This window comes from Nerophis ophidion, linkage group LG21, assembly GCF_033978795.1.
Source record: "Nerophis ophidion isolate RoL-2023_Sa linkage group LG21, RoL_Noph_v1.0, whole genome shotgun sequence".
NCBI classification, from domain to species: Eukaryota; Metazoa; Chordata; class Actinopteri; order Syngnathiformes; family Syngnathidae; genus Nerophis; species Nerophis ophidion.
The window spans coordinates 39,253,937-39,275,530 of record NC_084631.1 but is presented as its reverse complement, the minus strand read 5'-3'; the positions used below and the strand labels follow the sequence as shown (position 1 = coordinate 39,275,530).

Below are 21,594 nucleotides of genomic sequence, written 5' to 3'. Positions count from 1 at the left end.
GGCCAAATACCGAACAATAAATGCAGTTTTTCACAACTTTTTTATATTGCATAAATAGCCTAGAATAAATTTTTAGACATGTTTTTCAAATAAAGTACATTTTTATTGAATATTGACATTTTTTAATATTCCAGTAGCCTTTGCTTTTCAAAAAAAGCACAGTTTTTCATTCATATTAGGCCTTCAAACAAAACATGCATTCCAAAAAAAAAAAAAAAAGTGCATTAAAGTGGATAAACCCACAACAAATGAATTATTGTCCTTTTGGCAAAAGTCTGCTTAGCCACAGTAGATATGCTAATAATGTAAACAGAAGGCTTAAGTAAATCTCAATTAAGTGTGTGCTTGTAACCTCATACACTTATACAGGTACACAACATATCCCAGGCCAGAACAGATTTGTCAATAACAGTACTTTAGCTTCTGAATAAAAAGAAGGAAACTATGTATAAAACAATTTAAATTTGATTGCGTCACCGCGTCAAAAAATTGCGTCTTTGCGTCACACGCCACTATTCGGCCTTGCTTTTAACTCATTCCACCGAAGGCCGAATGTGGCTTTTTTTGCCATATTCGGCCGAATATATTCGGTTACCGATTAATCGGTGCATCCCTATCACATATATATACATACACACACATACATATATGCATTTATGTATATATATATGTGTATATATATATATATATATATATATATATATATATATACACATAGGAATTAGGGGTGTAACGGTACACAAAAATTTTGGTTCGGTACGTACCTCGGTTTAGAGGTCACGCACGGTTCGGTTCATTTTCGGTACAGTAAGAAAACAACAAAATATAAATTTTTTGGTTATTTATTTACCAAATTTGTAAACAACGGCTTTATCCTTTTAACATTGGGAACACTATAATAATTCTGCCCACGTTAATCAACATTAAACTGCCTCAAGTTGTTACTTTGATTAAATAAAATGACAAAACCTTTCTTCTACATCTAAAAAGTGCAACATTAAACAGTTTCCATTGAAACTGTTTAATGTCAACTCATCATGCTTAATTTATCACAGCATTTGGGAAGCCTGTAGTTGACTTTTATAATGTAAATGTTGTATTTTATCAACATGTGATAGCAGGGACCCTGCTATTCAAAACTAGGCTGCTACATTAGTAATGATTCATGTAACTATAGCTGAAAAATAGTACAATTGCAATAGAAGAGACTATTCATCCCTAAACACAATAGAATTCAATGAAATAACAGACAGATAGGGCTTTGCTGCCCCTAACACACACACACACACACACACACACACACACACAGCAAAATGAGCTAACATTACGCTAAAAGCTAATTAGCCTTCATCTCAAGCCTATACTATGAGCGAGCTGAGCTGCAGTTTAAGTTTCTAGAAGGTCAACGGGCTCGTAGTGATGTTAGTAATAGTTGTGACTGGGAAGTGTTTAGTATAATTTGGGTAGAGTCCGCTGCTCCCCTGCTAAACGAATATCTCTGCTCGATGCTGAAGGATTGACTACATCGTTCTGAAGTCTGAATACGCACTGCTGATTGGCTTTGTATGTAACCAATCAGATGGTTGTGTGGGCAGGACAATGAGACAGAGGCAGAAAGCAGAGCAGCTTGTGAAGACTTCTGCTTCCGAACTCGTTTGATACGCCCGCGTGCCGAACCGAAACCCCCGTACCGAAAAGGTTCGATACAAATACACGCACCGTTACACCCCTAATATGAATATATATTATATGTGTGTGTGTGTGTATATGTATATGTATATGTGTATATATATATATATATATATATATATATTAAGATGCACGATTAATCGGTAACCGAATATATTCGGCCGAATATGGCAAAAAAAGCTACATTCGGCCTTCGGTAGAATGAGTTAAAAACAAGGCCGAATTGTGGCGTGTGACGCAATTTTTTGACGCGGTGACGTTGGGATATGTTGTGTACCTGTATAAGTGTATGAGGTTACAAGCACACACTTATTGAGATTTAGTGGGGCCTCTGTTTACATTATTAGCCTGTTGTGTAGGCTACCTGTATAAGTGTATGAGGTTACAAGCACACACTTAATTGAGATTTACTTGAGCCTTCTGTTTACATTATTAGCATATCTACTGTGGCTAAGCAGACTTTTGCCAAAAGGACAATAATTCATTTGTTGTGGGTTTATCCACTTTAATGCACTTCATTTTTTTTTGGAATGCATGTTTTGTTTGAAGGCCTAATATAAATGAAAAACTTTGTGCTTTTTTTGAAAAGCAAAGGCTACTGGAATATTAAAAAAATGTCAATATTCAATAAAAAAATCACTTTATTTGAAAAACATGTCCAAACATTTATTCTAGGCTATTTATGCAATATCAAAAAAATTATGAAAAACTGCATTCATTATTCGGTATTCGGCCTTCGGCTTCGGCCACCAATTTTCATTTTGGTGCATCCCTAATATATATATACTGTATATATATATATACATACACATTGACCACACCCCCTCCACCACATGTAGATTTTATATTTGTATATAATTAAGTAATTATATACATAAATTACATAATTATACTATTATCTAATTGGTATTTAAATATTTTTGTTGTATTGTTTTGCTCTATTTTTTTATAATTGCAATTATTGTACACAGACTGTATACCATAGGCAGCTGCTGGTCCTTCAAAAAGGGGAAGCTATTTTTCAGTTACTCTTTATTATTATGACATATTACATATTTGTCTTGTGTGTGTTAGCATTGATGCTTCATAGGTCTATTATTATTATGACATATTATTACATATTTGTGTTGTGTGTGTTAGCATTGATGCCTACAGGTCTATTCGAGTGAAGGAGACTGGGAGAGTTCCCGGTAAAGATGGGATGGTGAGAAAAGAGGACGTTTCTAGCAGAGCAGAGGAAGTGCGAGGCGGCAGCCTGTTTAGCATCAAACAGAAGATAAAGGTTGGAAATAAATAGTTTTGGTTTTGTGGAAGATGTGTCCATGGTGACATGTTTCATGTGTGTAGCTGCTCACAAATGAGATGAACCTGCAGCAGACCATCATCCATCAGGCCAGTCAGGCACTCAACTGCTGCACGGATGAAGAACATGGCAAAGGATCACAGGTGGAAGCCGAGGCAGAAAGACTCTTGATCGTAGCAAGTAAGTCCATTCTTTTCATTTGGCTGCTTTGTAGCTACTGACTCCCCCACAATTCACTGAAGGGACAAGCGGTAGAAAATGGGTGGATGGATGGAAGTAGATGGAGTCTGTTCACGGGGAACTTTGACTTTTGTTCACTTTGCATATGGATGGAATGTGTAGGTGCGGACAAGTTCTGAAGGTGTCCACCAGTCTGGTCTCTGGGATTTGCAGTTGATGTCCTGATGACCTCATTTAGCTGGAACTTGCAATATTTGCCGGGGTGCTTTAAAACGGAGTGGGAGGACTTAGCGTCTGCAAATCTGAGGCACAAGTTGGATTTTACCGTCTGGGTTGGGAGTGAAGGATCTTGTTCATGAGAGAGGAAAATATGGTAATGTGGTCGCTGTACTGGACAGAGAACTGAATCAGAAGGCAGGATTGTAAATTTACTGCTTCCAGCGACAGTCCATGTTGGTGAACTTTTAGGTCGTGACGGAAAGAGCGAGGTCACGGGTATCAGCAGGTCAAATGAGTTTCTTCCGTAGTGTGGCTACTTCTTCACATGATATCTAGTCCAGGTGTTCAATCTGGGAGGAGGCTTTGAGGTAGACCGAGGGCAGGGGTCGCAACCCAAAACGATGACACCGCCTTTTTGGACTAAAAATACCAAAAAATTGATCTGTTGGGAGCAGCAAAAAATTAAAAGACGTACCGTATTTTTTGGACTATAAGTCGCATTTTTTTTCATAGTTTTGCCAGGGGTGCGACTTATACTCAGGAGCGACTTATGTGTAAAATGATTAACACATTACCGTAAAATATCAACTAATATTTTTTAGCTCATTCACGTAAGAGACTAGACATAAGATTTCATGGGATTTAGCAATTAGGAGTGAGAGATAGTTTGGTAAAGGTATAGCATGTTCTATATGTTATAGTTATTTGAATGACTCTTACCATAATATGTTATGTTAACATACCAGGCACCTTCTCCGTTGGTTATTTATGTGTCATATAACGTACACTTATTCAGCCTGTTGTTCAATATTCTTTATTTATTTGAAATTACCTTTCAAATGTCTATCCCTTGTGTTGGGTTTTATTTAATAAATTCCCCCCAAAAATGCGACTATAGTGCGACTTATATATGCGACTATAGTGCGACTTATATATGTTTTTTTTTTCCTTCTTTATTATGCATTATCGGCAGCTGCGACTTATACTCCGGAGCGACTTATACTCCGAAAAATACGGTATAAACATTTTATAATGAAGACAACACATGATGTGAGTGTCTACATTAGCTATAATAGCCTACCATATTTTTCGGATTATGAATCGCTCAGTAGTATAAGTCGCACCAGCCGAAAATGCATATAAAAGAAGGAAAAAAAAACAAGTCGCACTGGAGTATAAGTCGCATTTTTTGGGCAAATTTATTTGATAAAATCTAACACCAAGAATAGACATTTGAAAGGCAATTTAAAATAAATTAAAAATTGTGAACAACAGGCTGAATAAGAGTCCCGTTACACCCCTACTTCACTTCACTTCAGTGACCAAATATGCCTGATTAGCATTACAACAAGTCAACAACATCAACAAAGCGCACCTTTGTGCATTCACGTACAGCATAAAACTTTTGGTTGACAAAATGAGACAAAGAAAGAGTGGAAGATTTTACATGTAAACAAACTGTTGCGTCAGAGTCCACACTATGGTGAGTTCAAGAACCGTCGAAATAAGTAGGACAAAACGATGTTCGCCAAATACTCTCATTAGTGAAGCATACACACAAATAAATTAAACAGTGGGCTTTATGACAATCATACTATTTTTTTCCCCCCATCATTTTCCATTTTCAATCCTTTTTTAAAAATGCTCCAGGGAGCCACTAGCTCGAGAGCCGTGGGTTGCTGACCCCTGACCTCGGGCATGCTGAGATTATATCTCCCAACTGGTCCAAGATATAAATAATATGAATGCAACGTTATGCTCCAAATGAACCTTTTCAGTTGATTGCTGCTATTGATGGCAAACTCTCCATGCTCATATTGTTTGTTGACAACTTTAGCCAAAAAGAGGGAGGCGCTCAAGACAGAGTTGCAGTGTCTGAAGGGGGAGAACCCAGCAGGCCAGAAGAAAAACCCCCCGCCTCTCCAGCCCGCCGGCATCTCAGCCTCCAAGGGCTCCATCACGCTGCAGGAACTCCGCTTGCCTCTCAAGGCTGACTTTGTTTGCGCTATTGCCAATAAGCCAGGTAAACTAACTACACCAGCTAGCTGTAAACCATGAAAACTCAGGAAAACCGTATAACAATTAACTATAAACTAGGTCAACTCTAAGGATAACTACAAGAACTAACTGTAAACTAGGTCAACTACCAGTAAAACTACACTTGTTAATTGTAAACCAGGTAAACTGAACACTAGTTAATCGTAAACAAGGTAAACTGACCAATAGTTAATTGTAAACTAGGTAATTTACCGTGAAAATCGTACACTGGTTAACTGTAAACTATTGGAACTACAACCGTAAACTACTGGAACTACAGCAGTAAACTGTTAACAAGGTCAACTACCAGTTAAAATACACAAGTTAACTGGAAACTAAGTCAAGTACCAAAAAAGCTACAGCGGTTAACTGTAAACTTTGTTAACTGCAGGACAACTATACTAGCTAACCTTAAACTAGGTCAACTGCAGGACAACTATACTTTCAAACCTTAAACTAGGTCAGCTACACCAGTTAACCTTAAGCTAGGTCAAGTACCCCGGAAAACTACAGCAGTTAACTGTAAACTAGGTCAACTCTAAGGATAACTACAAGAACTAACTGTAAACTAGGTCAAATACCAGTAAAACTACACTTGTTAATCGTAAACCAGGTAAACTGAACACTAGTTAATCGTAAACAAGGTAAACTGACCAATAGTTAATTGTAAACTAGGTAATTTACATGAAAATCCTACACTGGTTAACTGTAAACTACTGGAACTACAACCATAAACAACTGGAACTACAGCAGTAAACTGTTAACGAGGTCTACACAAGTTAAACTACACAAGTTAACTGGAAACTAAGTCAAGTACCAAAAAAACTACAGCAGTTAACTGTAAACTTTGTCAACTGCAGGACAACTATACTAGCTAACCTTAAACTAGGTCAACCGCAGGACAACTATACAATCAAACCTTAAACTAGGTCAACTACAACAGCTAACCTTAAACTAGGTCAACTGCAGGACAACTATACAATCAAACCTTAAACTAGGTCAGCTACACCAGTTAACCTTACGCTAGGTCAAGTACCAGGGAAAACTACAGCAGTTAACTGTAAACTAGGTCAACTCTAAGATAACTACAAGAACTAACTGTAAACTAGGTCAACTACCAGTAAAACTACAATTGTTAATTGTAAACCAGGTAAACTGAACACAGTTAATCGTAAACAAGGTAAACTGACCAATAGTTAATTGTAAACTAGGTAATTTACATGAAAATCGTACACTGGTTAACTGTAAAATACTGGAACTACAACCATAAACAACTGGAACTACAGCAGTAAACTGTTAACAAGGTCAACTACCAGTTAAACTACACAAGTTAACTGGAAACTAAGTCAAGTACCAAAAAAGCTACAGCAGTTAACTGTAAACTTTGTCAACTGCAGGACAATTATACTAGCTAACCTTAAACTAGGTCAACTGCAGGACAACTATACTATCAAACCTTAAACTAGGTCAACTACAACAGTTAACCTTAAACTAGGTCAAGTACCAGGGAATACTACAGCAGTTAACTGTAAACTAGGTCAAGTACCAGGAAAACTACCATAGTTACATGTAAATTAGGTCAAGTACCAGGACAACTAAAGCCATTAACCGTAAACTAGGTCAACTCCCTGTACAATTACACCAGTTCACTGTAAACTAGGTCAACTGGAGGACAACTTCACCAGTTAACTTTAAACTAGGTAAGGTACCAGGAAAACTACAATCGTTAACTGTAAACTAAGTCAAATATCGAGACAACTACACCAGTTAACTGTAAATCAGGTCAAGTACTAGAAATACTACAGCAGTTAACTGTAAACTAGGTCAAGTACCAGGAAAAATACAGCAGTTAACTGTAAACTAGGTCAAGTACCAGGAAAACTACCGCAGTTAACTGTAAAGTAAAGCAAGTACAAGGAAAACTGCAGCAGTTGACTGAAAACTAGGTCCACTCCCTGGACAATTACACCAGTTAACTGTAAACTAGGTCAAATGCAGGAATACTACCCGAGTTAACCTTAAACTAGGTCAAGTACCAGGAAAACTACAATAGTTAACTGTAAACTAGGTCAAGTATCAAGACAACTACACCAGTTAACTGTAAATCAGGTCAAGTACCAGAACAACTAAAACAGTTAACTGTAAACTAGGTCAACTCCCTGGACAATTAAACCAGTTAACTGTAAACTAAGTCAAGTACCAAGAAAATACGGAGTTAACTGTAAACCAGCTCAGCTACAAAAACAACTACATCAGATATATGTAAACTAGGTCAACTACCAAAACAAGTACACCAGTTGACTTCTAAACCAGGTCAAGTAACAAGAAAACTACAGCAGTTAACTGTAATCTAGGTCAAGTACCAGAACAACTACAGCAGTTAACTGTAAACTAGGTCAGCTACAAAAACTATGTCAACTACTAAAACAAGTACACCAGTTAACTTCTTAGGTAAGTCAAGTACCAGGAAAACTACAGCAGTTAACTGTAAACTAGGTAAAATACCAGGGAAATACAGCAGTTAACTGTAAACTACGTCAAGTGACAAAACTACAGCAGCTAACAGCAAACCAGGTCAGCTACCGAAACAACTACATTATTTAACTTTAAACTAGGTCAACTACCAAAACAAGTACTCCAGTTAACTTCCAAAGCAGGTCAAGTAACAAGAAAACTACATCAGTTAACTGTAAACTAGGTCAAGTAACAAGAAAACTACATCAGTTAACTGTAAACTAGGTCAAGTACCAGAACAACTACATCAGTTAACTGTAAACTTGGTCAAGTACCAGAACAACTACAGCAAGTAACTGTAAACTAGGTCAAGTAACAAGAAAACTACATCATTTAACTGTAAACTAGGTCAGCTACTAAAACAAGTACACCATTTAACTTCTAAACCGGGTCAAGTAATAACAAAACTACAGCAGTTTTAATGTAAACTAGGTCAACTACCAGGACAACTATAGAAGTTAACTGTGAACTAGGTCAGCTACAATAACAACTACATCAGTTAACTGTAAACTCTGTCAACCACTAAAACAAGTACACCATTTCACTTCTTAAGTAGGTCAAGTACTGAGACAACTGCAACAGTTAACTGTAAACTAGGTCAAGTACTGAGACAACTACAGCAGTTAACTGTAAACTAGGTCAAGTACTAAGACAATTACACCAGTTAACTGTAAACTAGATCAAGTACTAAGACAATTACACCAGTTAACTTTAAAATAGGTCAAGTACCAGAACAACTACAGCAGGTAACTTTAGACTAGGTCAAGTAACAAGAAAACTACAGCAGGTAACTGTAAACTAGGTCAAATACCAGGAAAATACACCAGTTAACTGTAAACTGGGTCAAGTACTGAGACAACTACAGCAGGTAACTGTAAACTAGGTCAAGTACTGAGACAACTACACCAGTTAACTGTAAACTAGATCAAGTACTAAGACAATTACACCATGTAACTGTAAACTAGGTCAAATACCAGGAAAATACACCAGTTAACTGTAAACTAGATCAAGTACTGAGACAACTACAGCAGTTAACTGTAAACTAGGTCAAGTACTGAGACAACTACAGCAGTTAACTGTAAACTAGGTCAAGTACTGAGACAACTACACCAGTTAACTGTAAACTAGATCAAGTACTAAGACAATTACACCAGTTAACTGTAAAATAGGTCAGGTGCCAGAACAACTACAGCAGGTAACTGTAAACTAGGCCAAGTAACAAGAAAACTACAGCAGGTAACTGTAAACTAGGTCAATTACCAGGAAAATACACCAGTTAACTGTAAAGTAGGTCAAGTACTGAGACAACTACAGCAGGTTTGATTGATTGATTGATACTTTTATTAGTAGATTACACAGTACAGTACATATTCCGTACAATTGACCACTAAATGGTAACACCCGAATAAGTTTTTCAACTTGTTTAAGTCGGGGTCCACGTTAATCAATTCATGGTACAAATATATACTATCAACATAATACAGTTATCACACAAGTTAATCATCATAGTATGTACATTGAATTATTTACATTAACTGTAACTGTAAACTAGGTCAAGTACTGAGACAACTACACCAGTTAACTGTAAAATAGGTCAAGTGCCAGAACAACTACAGCAGGTAACTGTAAACTAGGTCAAATACCAGGAAAATACACCAGTTAACTGTAAACTAAGTCAAGTACCAAAACAAGTCCACCAGTTAACTTCTAAACCAAGTAAGGAACAAGAAAACTACAGCAGGTAACTGTCAACTACCAGGACAACTATAGAAGTTAACTGTAAACCTGTTCAGATACAAAACCAACTGCATAAGTTAACTGTAAACTAGGTCAACTACCAAAACAAGTACACCGGTTAACTTCTAAACCAGGTCAAGTGATAACAAAACTACAGTAGTTAACTGTAAACTAGGTCAACTACCAGGAAAACTATAGAAGTTAACTGTGAACTAGATCAGCTACAAAAACAACTACATCAGTTAACTGTAAATTATGTCAACTACTAAAACAAGTACACCAGTTAACTTCTTAAGTAGGTCAAGAACTGAGACAACTACAGCAGTTAACTGTAAACTGTGTACAAAAATATAACAATGATTGTTAAAAGTAAAGTAACATTAACTTTCTTGTCTCTGCTTTTAGAATCGGTGAAATATTCTTTCTTCATCATGATTGGATGTGGAGCAGAAAAGACGGTAGCCACGCCCCTTGTGAGCACACACCGTGGTCTGAGTGGCGACACCTTCACCTTCCCGACCAAGTTCACCATGTAAGATCTAAGACATGATCAATGGATAGTAGGATTATCTTACATAACTTCATACTACTTTGATATTTCAGGTCTGACGTCTGCAGTGATTTTTGCATTGATATTGACATCTATTACCTGGCAAGTACTCTTTTTTTTTTTTTTGTAATAGACACTTTATTATTTACTGTATGTACAAAGAAGTACACTAATTCCAAGACTGGGAGAAAAAAAAGTATGCTTTTTATTTAGAGTGCTCTGTAAAAAAAAAAGGTTTTTCCTCCAGCTTTTGGAATTTTTCTTTTCTGTTTTTGATGAAGCGTTGACTTTTCCACCTTTCAGGTTCAAAAAGTGGAGATAAGTGGTGACAAGAAAAAGAAAAGCAGCAAGTCAAAGGTATGATAAGAATATTAGAGTACTTTATAAATGGTACAATAAAACAAGTGATTGTATTTCGGATAATGTTAATCAAGTCCATCATTTGTGCATGTTGCAGTTAGGGTTGTACGGTATACTGGTATTATTATAGTATCGTGATACTAATGAATCATATTTGCTACTATACTGGCTCTGAAAAGTACAACGCCCCCTTCGTTGTGAGGTTGTGTCATTGCTGGTTTTACTAGCAGAGGAGCATGTTCGGCAGCGCACACACAGAGTACTTACAAGCAGACACAGTGTGTAGACAGAAAAGGGAGAATGGACGCATTTTGGTGTAAAAAGTATAGAAAAGGTGAAGTTATAACACTGAAGCACCCTCCGGAAGAGCTGCTTTAAGACATGTCTCCCGAGCAGCTAAAGTCTAGCCCCAGTCTGCAGTGTTTTAGCTACTTCTAAATCATTAATCCTCGCCTCCATGGCGACAAATAAAAGTAAGTTTCTTACAAGTATCTTTATCACTGGAAAACGAAGAATTGCTAAACTTGTGTCACTACACACTGTAGGAGGATACAATAGCTCACTGGCGTCGCAATGTAAACAAACGCCATGGGTGGATCTACACCTGACATCCACTGTAATGATACCAAGTACAGTAGCATATCTAGTCGATACTACTATAATTACATCGATATTTTTTTATTGTCACAAAATCTTTTTTTTTTTTTAAATGTATATTATGTTTATAAAGTCAGGAAATATGTCCTTGGACACATGAGAACTTTGAATATGACCAATGTATGATCCTGTAACTACTTGGTATCGGATCGATACCTAAATGTGTGGTATCATCCAAAACTAATGTAAACTATCAAAGAAGAGAAAATACCTGATTATTACATTTAAGCAGAAGTTGTAGATAGAACATGTTAAAGCAGAAAATAAGTCTGGGGCGTCCAAACATTTTGACCTGGGGGCTCATTGAGATAAAAACAATTGGTCGAGGGTCGAAAGCCGACTGCATGTAAATTAAGTATTTATAAATATACATGTGTGTGTGTGTGTGTGTGTGTGTGTGTGTGTGTGTGTGTGTGTGTGTGTGTATATGTGTGTATATATATGTATATATATATGTATGTGTGTGTGTGTGTGTATATATATATATGTGTATGTATATATATATATATATATATGTATATATGTATATATATGTGTATGTATATATATATATGTGTGTGTGTATATATATATATGTGTGTGTATATATATATATGTATATGTGTGTGTGTATGTATGTATATATATATATGTATATATATATATATGTGTGTATATGTATATATATGTATATGTGTGTATATATATATATGTGTATGTATATATGTGTATATATATGTGTATGTATATATGTGTATATGTATGTATGTATATATATATATGTATATATATATGTATGTATATATATATATATGTGTGTATATATGTATATATATTTGAGTATATATATATGTGTATATATATATATGTGTATGTATATATATGTGTATATATATATGTATGTATGTGTGTGTGTGTATATATATGTATGTATGTGTGTGTGTGTATATATTTATATTTATATGTACTGTGTGTGTGTGTGTGTATTTTTATATATTTATACATTTATGTATAGAAACTATGTATGTGTATATATATATACACACACACATATGTACAGTATATACGTATATGTATATCTCTGTCTATATATAGATATATATATATCTATACATATCTCGATTTCTTCCTTGTTTACTTCCGTGACAACCACCTTAAAGTTTTGTAACAATCAAAAATATCAAACAGCTATATTGTGCCAGACATGCATAAGTCTGGAGTGTTTTGCATTTGTCCCATCATACCTTTTGTAAAGGTTTTAAATGGGTGCAATTTAAATTTTTCTTTTTAATTGTGCATGGACGTTTTTTCTTTTATAATTTCCACCAAATTCAGTGAGCAGGTTATGTGTGACCATGTGTTCTGACTTTTTATTCTTTGCACCATGACTAGGGAAGGTTGTTTGCATTGGGTCATATAAGTACAGTAAAATGCTGTGCATGTTTGCATTCAAAGCATAATTTAATGTAATTGGCCGGAATTATTCATAGTGTCCTCTTGATGGCAAAAAAGGAGCATGACAATTGTCCGACTATTAAAACGAACGCAGTCGCGCTGGGGGGAATATATTTTATAAAAGTGGTGTCAAAGGGCTTTGAGTACCTGGAAGGTAGAAAACAACCCATTTATTTATTAAAACTCATGGCGTCCCTGGTCTGAACAATTACACAGATATTTACTGTACTTTGGCTGTCTGCTGCTCCAGTAGTAACACAAGTAATAATACCTACTGTATCCTCCAGCTTTTTTACCATTCCAAGCAAACTCATCAATCATTCTCTTCATTTCCAGGCAATAACCCCAAAGAGATTTCTGGCCATCACAGTAAGTGTTTTTTGACAATTACTTTTCCGTACACTGTCAGCTCCCTGTAATGTGATCGCTCCTCTTCAGTTACATTTGTGGGTTGCCTGCGTGGAGGAAAATATTGCGGGTCCATAATCAATACTCCAATTACCATTTTGTTTACTTTCCACAGTCACATTATTAACCTTCTTTCTGAGTTTGTCGGCAATATGCTGGTATGTGGAGGTTTTATCTTTTAGATCGCAAATAATTCCAAGGTTTGTCATTGTCTTTCCCATTGGGTTGCCTTTTTTCTTGCCCTGATGTGGAATCTGAGCCAAGGATGTCATTGTGGCTTGTGCAGCCCTTTGAGACACTCGTGATTTAGGGCTACATAAGTAAACATTGATTGATTGATTGATGTTCTAACTCTGTGTAATGTTATAGTGGCCAAAAATAATGAATATACTTTGTAACTCCCTCCACATAGCACTGACACAATGGCTTTCTTTGACTGATTTATTGAAGGCTTCCTTTCCCTTCAATTCACCGTGAAAACTGTTAATAAAATAAAGCATGTTACAAACGTAAAAATAACATGCACAGCATGTGGCTCAAACATTTTACCGAAGTAAAATACAAACAGAAATGACAAATACCTCGTTGGCCTGCATGCTTCCTTTAGGAGGAAATTGTGATCTTCTGGCTGTCATAGCCCAAACGCTGAAAGTCCTTGTGACACTTTTTAGTCCTTGTTACGATCAGTCGCTCTCTTTATCCCTTTTCATTGCATCAAACAGATGTTCACTCATACCCGGAAGTAGCTTCCTTATATCCGTTCACAGACCAATCGAGACACTTCAAAACAAACGCATGCCCACAAACCCAACAAAAAGGCATGAAATTACATTTATAACCATAGTAACTTAAATAAGGCTTTCTTATGAACTTTTATACATTTTGATTTAAATTCCCTTTTATGAACTTAACTTATACTGTTTTTAGAGAAATAAAACAAATTAAAGCTAAGGGGCGCTAAGCTCAATTTAGATTTTTGGGGTTTGGTTTTTTGTTAGATGGCAGTTTTTGCCAGTCCTGATGTGTGTGCAAAATTTGGTGAGTTTTGAAGCATGTTAAGTGGGTGAAATTACAGATCGGCGATTCTGGATGTTGTTGATAAATGGCTTTCGGTCTGCATAACAGACCTTTAACTTGCACTTTGAAGCATTTTAAGTAGGTCAAAATACAGCTCAAAGAGGCAAAAATGACATTTTTTAGGAAAATTTGCGCACAACAGTTACATACTTGTTAAATACAACTTCTTCCTTGGATTTAATGAATACTTAAGCCTACTACACTCCATTATTTTAAAGTGGGTCTTTAAGATGGGTGTTACTTGATGAATAAAGTGTGACAACCACTGTTGCGGAGATAACCTCTCTGTGTTTAGTGGCATGTTCATCCACTGAATGGCAAGAAAAACAAGTTAAAGGTGTATTTTTCAATGCAATCAATGATCAGCTGACACATGCAAATGTCTTTTGTTTTCCAGAAAAGCAGCCAAACACCAGGTATGTCCAACAAATTAAAAAAATGCAAAATATTCTTCTATACACCGAGATTTAGTTGTTTTCATTTATATTTAATCAAGTTTATTCGACTATTTTGTTTTCTATTCATTTGTTTTCATTCATCTTCTTAGTAATTTATTTATTTGAATCATTGTTTAACTTGATTACATCAGCTTTATTTTATTTTTTTACTCCATTTGATGTATTTTCTTGAATCCTCTCATTGATTGTGATCAACTTCTTTTGATTCCTAATTATTGGCCGTAGGGATTTCTGACTGATATAGCAAATTGTTTCTTGGTAGTTGTTGCCAGTCCAGGAGGTCCTAACGCCGTTCGAAGCAGCAACTTTGTCCTGATTGGATCTCACAAGCTCACACTTTCTTCCATTGGGAAGAGCAAGTTTCCCTTAGAGAAGGTAATGCAGGGTTTCTTCTTCCATATTTGTCCCGCTCTCAGGTATCTTTGACATAATATCTCACACTTTCAGTGTTGTCACTCGCTCATGCTTCCTTCTAAGTCCATTTAATAGTTGAATAAATATTACAAGTCAAATTCCCTTACTATATTTTTCAATTAATTCTTAGAAAACAAGCAAAATACCACAAGCTTTCGCATAAAAATTGACGTAAGGTTTTTGTCACAATATGCTAATAATACACTCGATAAATGTCAGCTTTTCTATGATTTTATATCAATTTAGGTTATATGTACATTGTTTCAAAAAGCACATTTACCATTTATACGCATCTTTTATATAGTGAGTGACATGTGATGTACAAAACCAAAAAGCAAAGAAGTTGTCCCCTTGTGTAAATGGTAAATAAAAAGAAAATACAATGATTTGCAAATATTTTTCAACTTATATTCAATTAAATAGACTGCAAAGACAATATATTTCATGTTCAAACTTTATTTTTTGCAAATATTAGCTCATTTGGAATGTGATGCCTGCAAGATTTTTCTTTGCACAAGTGGCAAAAAAGACTGAGAAAGTTTAGGAATGCTCATCTAAGACTTATTTGGAACATCCCACAGGTGAACAGGCTAATTGGGAACAGGTGGGTGCCATGAGTGGGTATAAAAGCACACAAACAAGGACGGGGCGAGGGTCACCACTTTGTCAACAAATGCCTGAGCAAATTGTTTAAGAAACAACATTTCTCTAGCAGCTATTGCAAAAAAATTTGAGATTTCACCGTCTATGGTCCGTAATATCATCAAAAGCTTCAGAGAATCTGGAGAAATCACTGCACACATGCGGTACTGCATCAAAAAGTGACATGTGGGGCGGTTTAGCTCAGTTGGTAGAGTGGCCGTGCCAGCAACTTGAGGGTTGCAGGTTCAATTCCCGCTTCTGCCAACCTAGTCACTGCCGTTGTGTCCTTGGGCAAGACACTTTACCCACCTGCTTCCAGTGCCACCCACACTGCTTTGATTGTAACTTAGATATTGGATTTCACTATGTAAAGTGCTTTGAGTCACTAGAGAAAAAGCGCTATATAAATATAATTCACTTCACATCAGTGTGTAAAAGATGACGGCGTGGCGCAGTGGTAGAGTAGCCGTGCGCAACCCGAGGGTCTGTGGTTCAATCCCCATCTAGTACCAACCTCGTCACATCAGTTGTGTCCTGAGCAAGACACTTCACCCTTGCTCCTGATGGGTGCTGGTTAGCGCCTTGCATGGCAGCTCCCTCCATCAGTGTGTGAATGGGTAAATGTGGAAGTAGTGTCAAAGCGCTTTGAGTACCTTGAAGGTAGAAAAGCGCTATACAAGTACAACCCATTTATCATTTATTTATCGTTTATATCACACATGGGCTCAGGACCAGTTTAGAAAACCTCTGTCAGTATTTAAAGTTGGTCGCTACATCTGTAAGTGCAAATTAAAACTCTACTATGCAAAGCCAAAGACATTTGTCAACAACACCCAAAAACGCTCTGCTGGGCCCCGAGCTCATCTAAGATGGACTGATGCAAAGTGAAAAAGTGTTCTGTGGTCTGACGAGTCCACATTTCAAATTATTTTTGGAAACTGTGTAGGACCAAAGAGGAAAAGAACCATCTTTATTCTTCCAGGCACAAAGTGTAAAAGGCAGCATGTATGGGGGTGTATTAGGGGCCAAGGCATGGGTAACTTACACATCTGTGAATGCACCATTAACGCTGAAAAGGTACATACAGCTTTTGGAGCAACAAATGGTCAGCAAAACAATGCCAAGCCATGTGTTACAACAGCGTGGCTTCATAGTAAAAATATGCTGCTGCCTGTAGTCCAGACCTGTCTCCCATTAAAAATGTTGAAGGCTAAAATATGAGGCAGTAGACGGTTGAACAACTTAATCTGTACATCAAGCGAGAATGGGAAAAAAATTCCACTTCGAAAATGTGTCTCCTAAGTTCCCAAATCTTGAGTGTTCGCGTCTCACCGATGAACTCCTTGTGCCGGAACTTGTCTTCGTCGCACACTGAAATCCTAAAATAAGAAGAGTGTCGTAGAAAGGATGCTTCATTAAGTCTTTAAATGCAGTCTGTCTCAGCGCTCGCACTGAAGCGACGCCGAAGCTCCGAATTGAGTTCGTAAGATTCATGCCTGAGTCAATCGGCATGACGGTAAATAATGAGATATTTGCGCTCCAGGTGGCATGAAGACACACATGGATTAGGGAGGTCTGGACCGGAGTGAATATGAGACGCCAGAGAGCAATAAGTCAGGACAATTTGACAAGTCTCACCTTAAAACTCATTTGTATACTCTAGCCTTTAAATAGACTCCCTTTTTAGACCAGTTGATCTGCCGTTTCTTTTCTTTTTCTCCTATGTCCCACTCTCCCTTGTGGAGGGGGTCCGGTCCGATCCGGTGGCCATGTACTGCTCGCCTGTGTATCGGCTGGGGACATCTCTGCGCTGCTGATCCGCCTCCGCTTGGGATGGTTTCCTGCTGGCTTCGCTGTGAACGGGACTCTCGCTGCTGTGTTGGATCCGCTTTGGACTGGACTCTTGCGACTGTGTTGGATCCATTATGGATTGAACTTTCACAGTATCATGTTAGACCCGCTCGACATCCATTGCTTTCCTCCTCTCCAAGGTTCTCATAGTCATCATTGTCACCGACGTCCCACTGGGTGTGAGTTTTCCTTGCCCTTATGTGGGCCTACCGAGGATGTTGTAGTGGTTTGTGCAGCCCTTTGAGACACTAGTGATTCAGGGCTATATAAGTAAACATTGATTGATTGATTGATTGTTAAAAAAGATGAGTGCATTTGTCAGTGTGAGTTAGAAATGATGTGAAAGGAATTATATTTATATAGCGCTTATCTCTAGTGACTCAAAGCGCTTTACATAGTGATACCCAATTTCTAAGTTCCATTTAAAGCAGTGTGGGTGGCACTGGGAGCAGGTGGGTAAGGTGTCTTGCCCAAGGACACAACGGCAGTGACTAGGATGGCAGATGCGGGGATTGAACCTGCAAACCTCAAGTTGCTGGCACGGCCACTCTACCAACCGAGCTATACCGCCCTCATGTGATGAGTCAATTATTTCTGACATATTAGCAGGCCACTTATGACTTAACACTCAACATAAACCTTAAGAAAATCAATCAATGCCATCAATCAATGTTTATTTATATAGCCCCAAATCACAAATGTCTCAAAGGACTGCACAAATCATTACGACTACAACATCCTCGGAAGAACCCACAAAAGGGCAAGGAAAACTCACACCCAGTGGGCAGGGATAATTCACATCCAGTGGGACGCCAGTGACAATGCTGACTATGAGAAACCTTGGAGAGGACCTCAGATGTGGGCAACCCCCCCCCCCCCCCCCCCCCCCCCCTCTAGGGGACCGAAAGCAATGGATGTCGAGCGGGTCTAACATGATACTGTGAAAGTTCAATCCATAGTGGATCCAACACAGCTGCGAGAGTTCAGTTCAAGCGGATCCAAGACAGCAACGAGAGTCCCGTCCACAGGAAACCATCTCAAGCGGAGGCGGATCAGCAGCGTAGAGATCTCCCCAACCGATACAGGCGAGTGGTCCATCCTGGGTCTCGACTCTGGACAGCCAGTACTTCATCCATGGTCATCGGACCGGACCCCCTCCACAAGGGAGTGGGGGACATAGGAGAAAAAAAGAAAAGAAGCGGCAGATCAACTGGTCTAAAAAGGAGGTCTATTTAAAGGGTAGAGTATACAGATGAGTTTTAAGGTGAGACTTAAATGCTTCTACTGAGGTAGCATCTCGAACTGTTACCGGGAGGGCATTCCAGAGTACTGGAGCCCGAACGGAAAACGCTCTATAGCCCGCAGACTTTTTTTGGGCTCTAGGAATCACTAATAAGCCGGAGTCTTTTGAACGCAGATTTCTTGCCGGGACATATGGTACGATACAATCGGCAAGATAGGCTGGAGCTAGACCGTGTAGTATTTTATACTTAAGTAGTAAAACCTTAAAGTCACATCTTAAGTGCACAGGAAGCCAGTGCAGGTGAGCCAGTATAGGTATATATGTATGTATATATGTATATAAAGGTATATACAGTATAGGTATATATGTATGTATATAAAGGTATATATAGTATAGGTATATATGTATGTATACAAAGGTATATACAGTATAGGTATATATGTATGTATATATGTATATAAAGGTATATACAGTATAGGTATATATGTATGTATATATGTATATAAAGGTATATATAGTATAGGTATATATGTATGTATATAAAGGTATATACAGTATAGGTATGTATGTATGTATATAAAGGTATATACAGTATAGGCGTAATGTGATCAAACTTTCTTGTTCTTGTCAAAAGTCTAGCAGCCGCATTTTGTACCAACTGTAATCTTTTAATGCTAGACATGGGGAGACCCGAAAATAATACGTTACAGTAATCGAGACGAGACGTAACAAACGCATGGATAATGATCTCGGCGTCTTTAGTGGACAAAATGGAGCGAATTTTAGCGATATTACGGAGATGAAAGAAGGCCGTTTTAGTAACACTTTTAATGTGTGACTCAAAGGAGAGAGTTGGGTCGAAGATAATACCCAGATTTTTTACCGAGTCACCTTATTTTATTATTTGGTTGTCAAATGTTAAAGTTGTATTATTAAATAGAGGTCGGTGTCTAGCAGGACCGATAATCAGCATTTCCGTTTTTTTGGCGTTAACTTGCAAAAAATTAGCGGACATCCATTGTTTAATTTCATTAAGACACGCGTCCAACTGAAAAGTGAAAAACCACCCAATAAGACAAGTGTCAAACTAAGGGGGAAAAAAGGGAGGAAAGAAAAGAGAAAGAGAAAAAAAAAAGAGAATGGGAAAAAATTCCACTTCGAAAATGTGTCTCCTAAGTTCCCAAACCTTGAGTGTTGTTAAAAGAAAAGGCCATGTAACACAGTGGTAAAAATGTATTTTTTGCAATGTGTTTCTGCCATTAAATTCTCAATTCATGGTTATTTGGAAAAAAAACAAAAAAAAAAACAAGAAGTTTCAAAGTTTGAACATGAAATATCTTGTCTTTGCAGTCTATTAAGTTGAAAAGGATTTGCAAATCATTGTATTGTCTTTTTATTACCATTTACACAATGTGACAACTTCACTGCCAAAAAACTTTTAACTATATTTTACATGTTCTAACTTTATTTATACTTTATTTTACATGTCCAAACTTTTTAAAATGTTATTCTACATGTCCAAACTTAATTTATACTTTTTATTTTACATTTTCAAAACTTTTTCATCACCAGCATTATGTGGACATTTCTAATATTTAAGCAAATGATGATAAAAAAGCAAATAAAAATCCATCTGCTTTTGTTGAAGGTGCCCTTCTTGTGTCCTCTGGAAGGCCACGTCTACCTGAAGATGCAGTGTGAGGTTGGATGCCACGTGGAGGAAAAGGGCTTCCTGGTGAGTGCACGCCCTGAAGTGGTCTCCATGGATTTTATAAAAGTTGCAGAAGGTGACATTTGATGCATGACTTGGAACATGCTGTAAATTAGCAGTGTTATTTTAAGAGGACAGATGGAACAAATAATTTGCACATTGGGTAGACTTTGTAAAAACGGAGCAAATGAGATGATTGGCGTCCAGGCAGTCAATCATGTGCACGTAAGAGATACTGGAGAATTGGGATGGAAATGAGGTAAAAATGTTTAACCTGCGAGTGAAATCATACGCTTTTGTAAGGAGACCTTATGTTGATGTTTGGAGCTAACATGCTTGTAGGATTTTATGCCTGCATCTTTAAAATGAACACAATAGATCAGGAATTTTACTTTCTACATTTTTTTTATCTTTAACTTTATTGTACATGTCCAAATCTTTTAAAGCTTAATTGTACATGTCCAAACTTCATTTATACTTTATTGCATTTTATTGTATTGTCCTTGTCCAATTAAAAAAATAAAAATGTATTTAACCTTATTTGGGCTTCACGGTGGGAGAGGGGTTAGTGCGTCTGCCTCACAATACGAAGGTCCTGCAGTCCTGGGTTCAAATCCAGGCTCGGGATCTTTCTGTGTGGAGTTTGCATGTTCTCCCCGTGAATGCGTGGGTTCCCTCCGGGTACTCCGGCTTCCTCCCACTTCCAAAGACATGCACCTGGGGATAGGTTGATTGGCAACACTAAATGGTCCCTAGAGTGTGAATGTGAGTGTGAATGTTGTCTGTCTGTCTGTGTTGGCCCTGCGATGAGGTGGCGACTTGTCCAGGGTATACCCCGCCTTCCGCCCGATTGTAGCTGAGGTACGCGCCAGCGCCCCCCGCGACCCCGAAAGGGAATAAGCGGTAGAGGATGGATGGATGGATGGATTAACCTTATTTTACATGTCTAAACATTATTTATTCTTTATTGTACAAGTCCAAACTTTATTTTACATGGCCAAACTTTTTCAAAACTTTTATTTACTTTATTTTACGTTTTAACTTTGTTTATACTTTATTTTACATGTCTAAACTTTTTTTTAACTTTATTTATACTTTATTTTATTTGGC

At 37.4% G+C, this 21,594-nt stretch overlaps 1 protein-coding gene across 3 annotated transcripts in view; it reads left to right on the top strand.

Moving 5' to 3' along the window:
• Positions 1–21,594, top strand: part of LOC133540087 (asparagine synthetase [glutamine-hydrolyzing]-like) — a 182,240-nt gene that overhangs the window by 42,630 nt on the left and 118,016 nt on the right. For all 3 annotated transcript variants that reach the window (XM_061882578.1, XM_061882579.1, XM_061882577.1), the window contains 10 exons: positions 2,830–2,971; positions 3,037–3,172; positions 5,229–5,414; positions 10,085–10,211; positions 10,283–10,331; positions 10,533–10,586; positions 13,017–13,049; positions 14,563–14,581; positions 14,886–14,998; positions 20,422–20,508. In XM_061882578.1, coding sequence (XP_061738562.1) covers positions 2,830–2,971; positions 3,037–3,172; positions 5,229–5,414; positions 10,085–10,211; positions 10,283–10,331; positions 10,533–10,586; positions 13,017–13,049; positions 14,563–14,581; positions 14,886–14,998; positions 20,422–20,508 — 946 coding nt within the window. The remainder of the gene's footprint in view (positions 1–2,829; positions 2,972–3,036; positions 3,173–5,228; positions 5,415–10,084; positions 10,212–10,282; positions 10,332–10,532; positions 10,587–13,016; positions 13,050–14,562; positions 14,582–14,885; positions 14,999–20,421; positions 20,509–21,594) is intronic.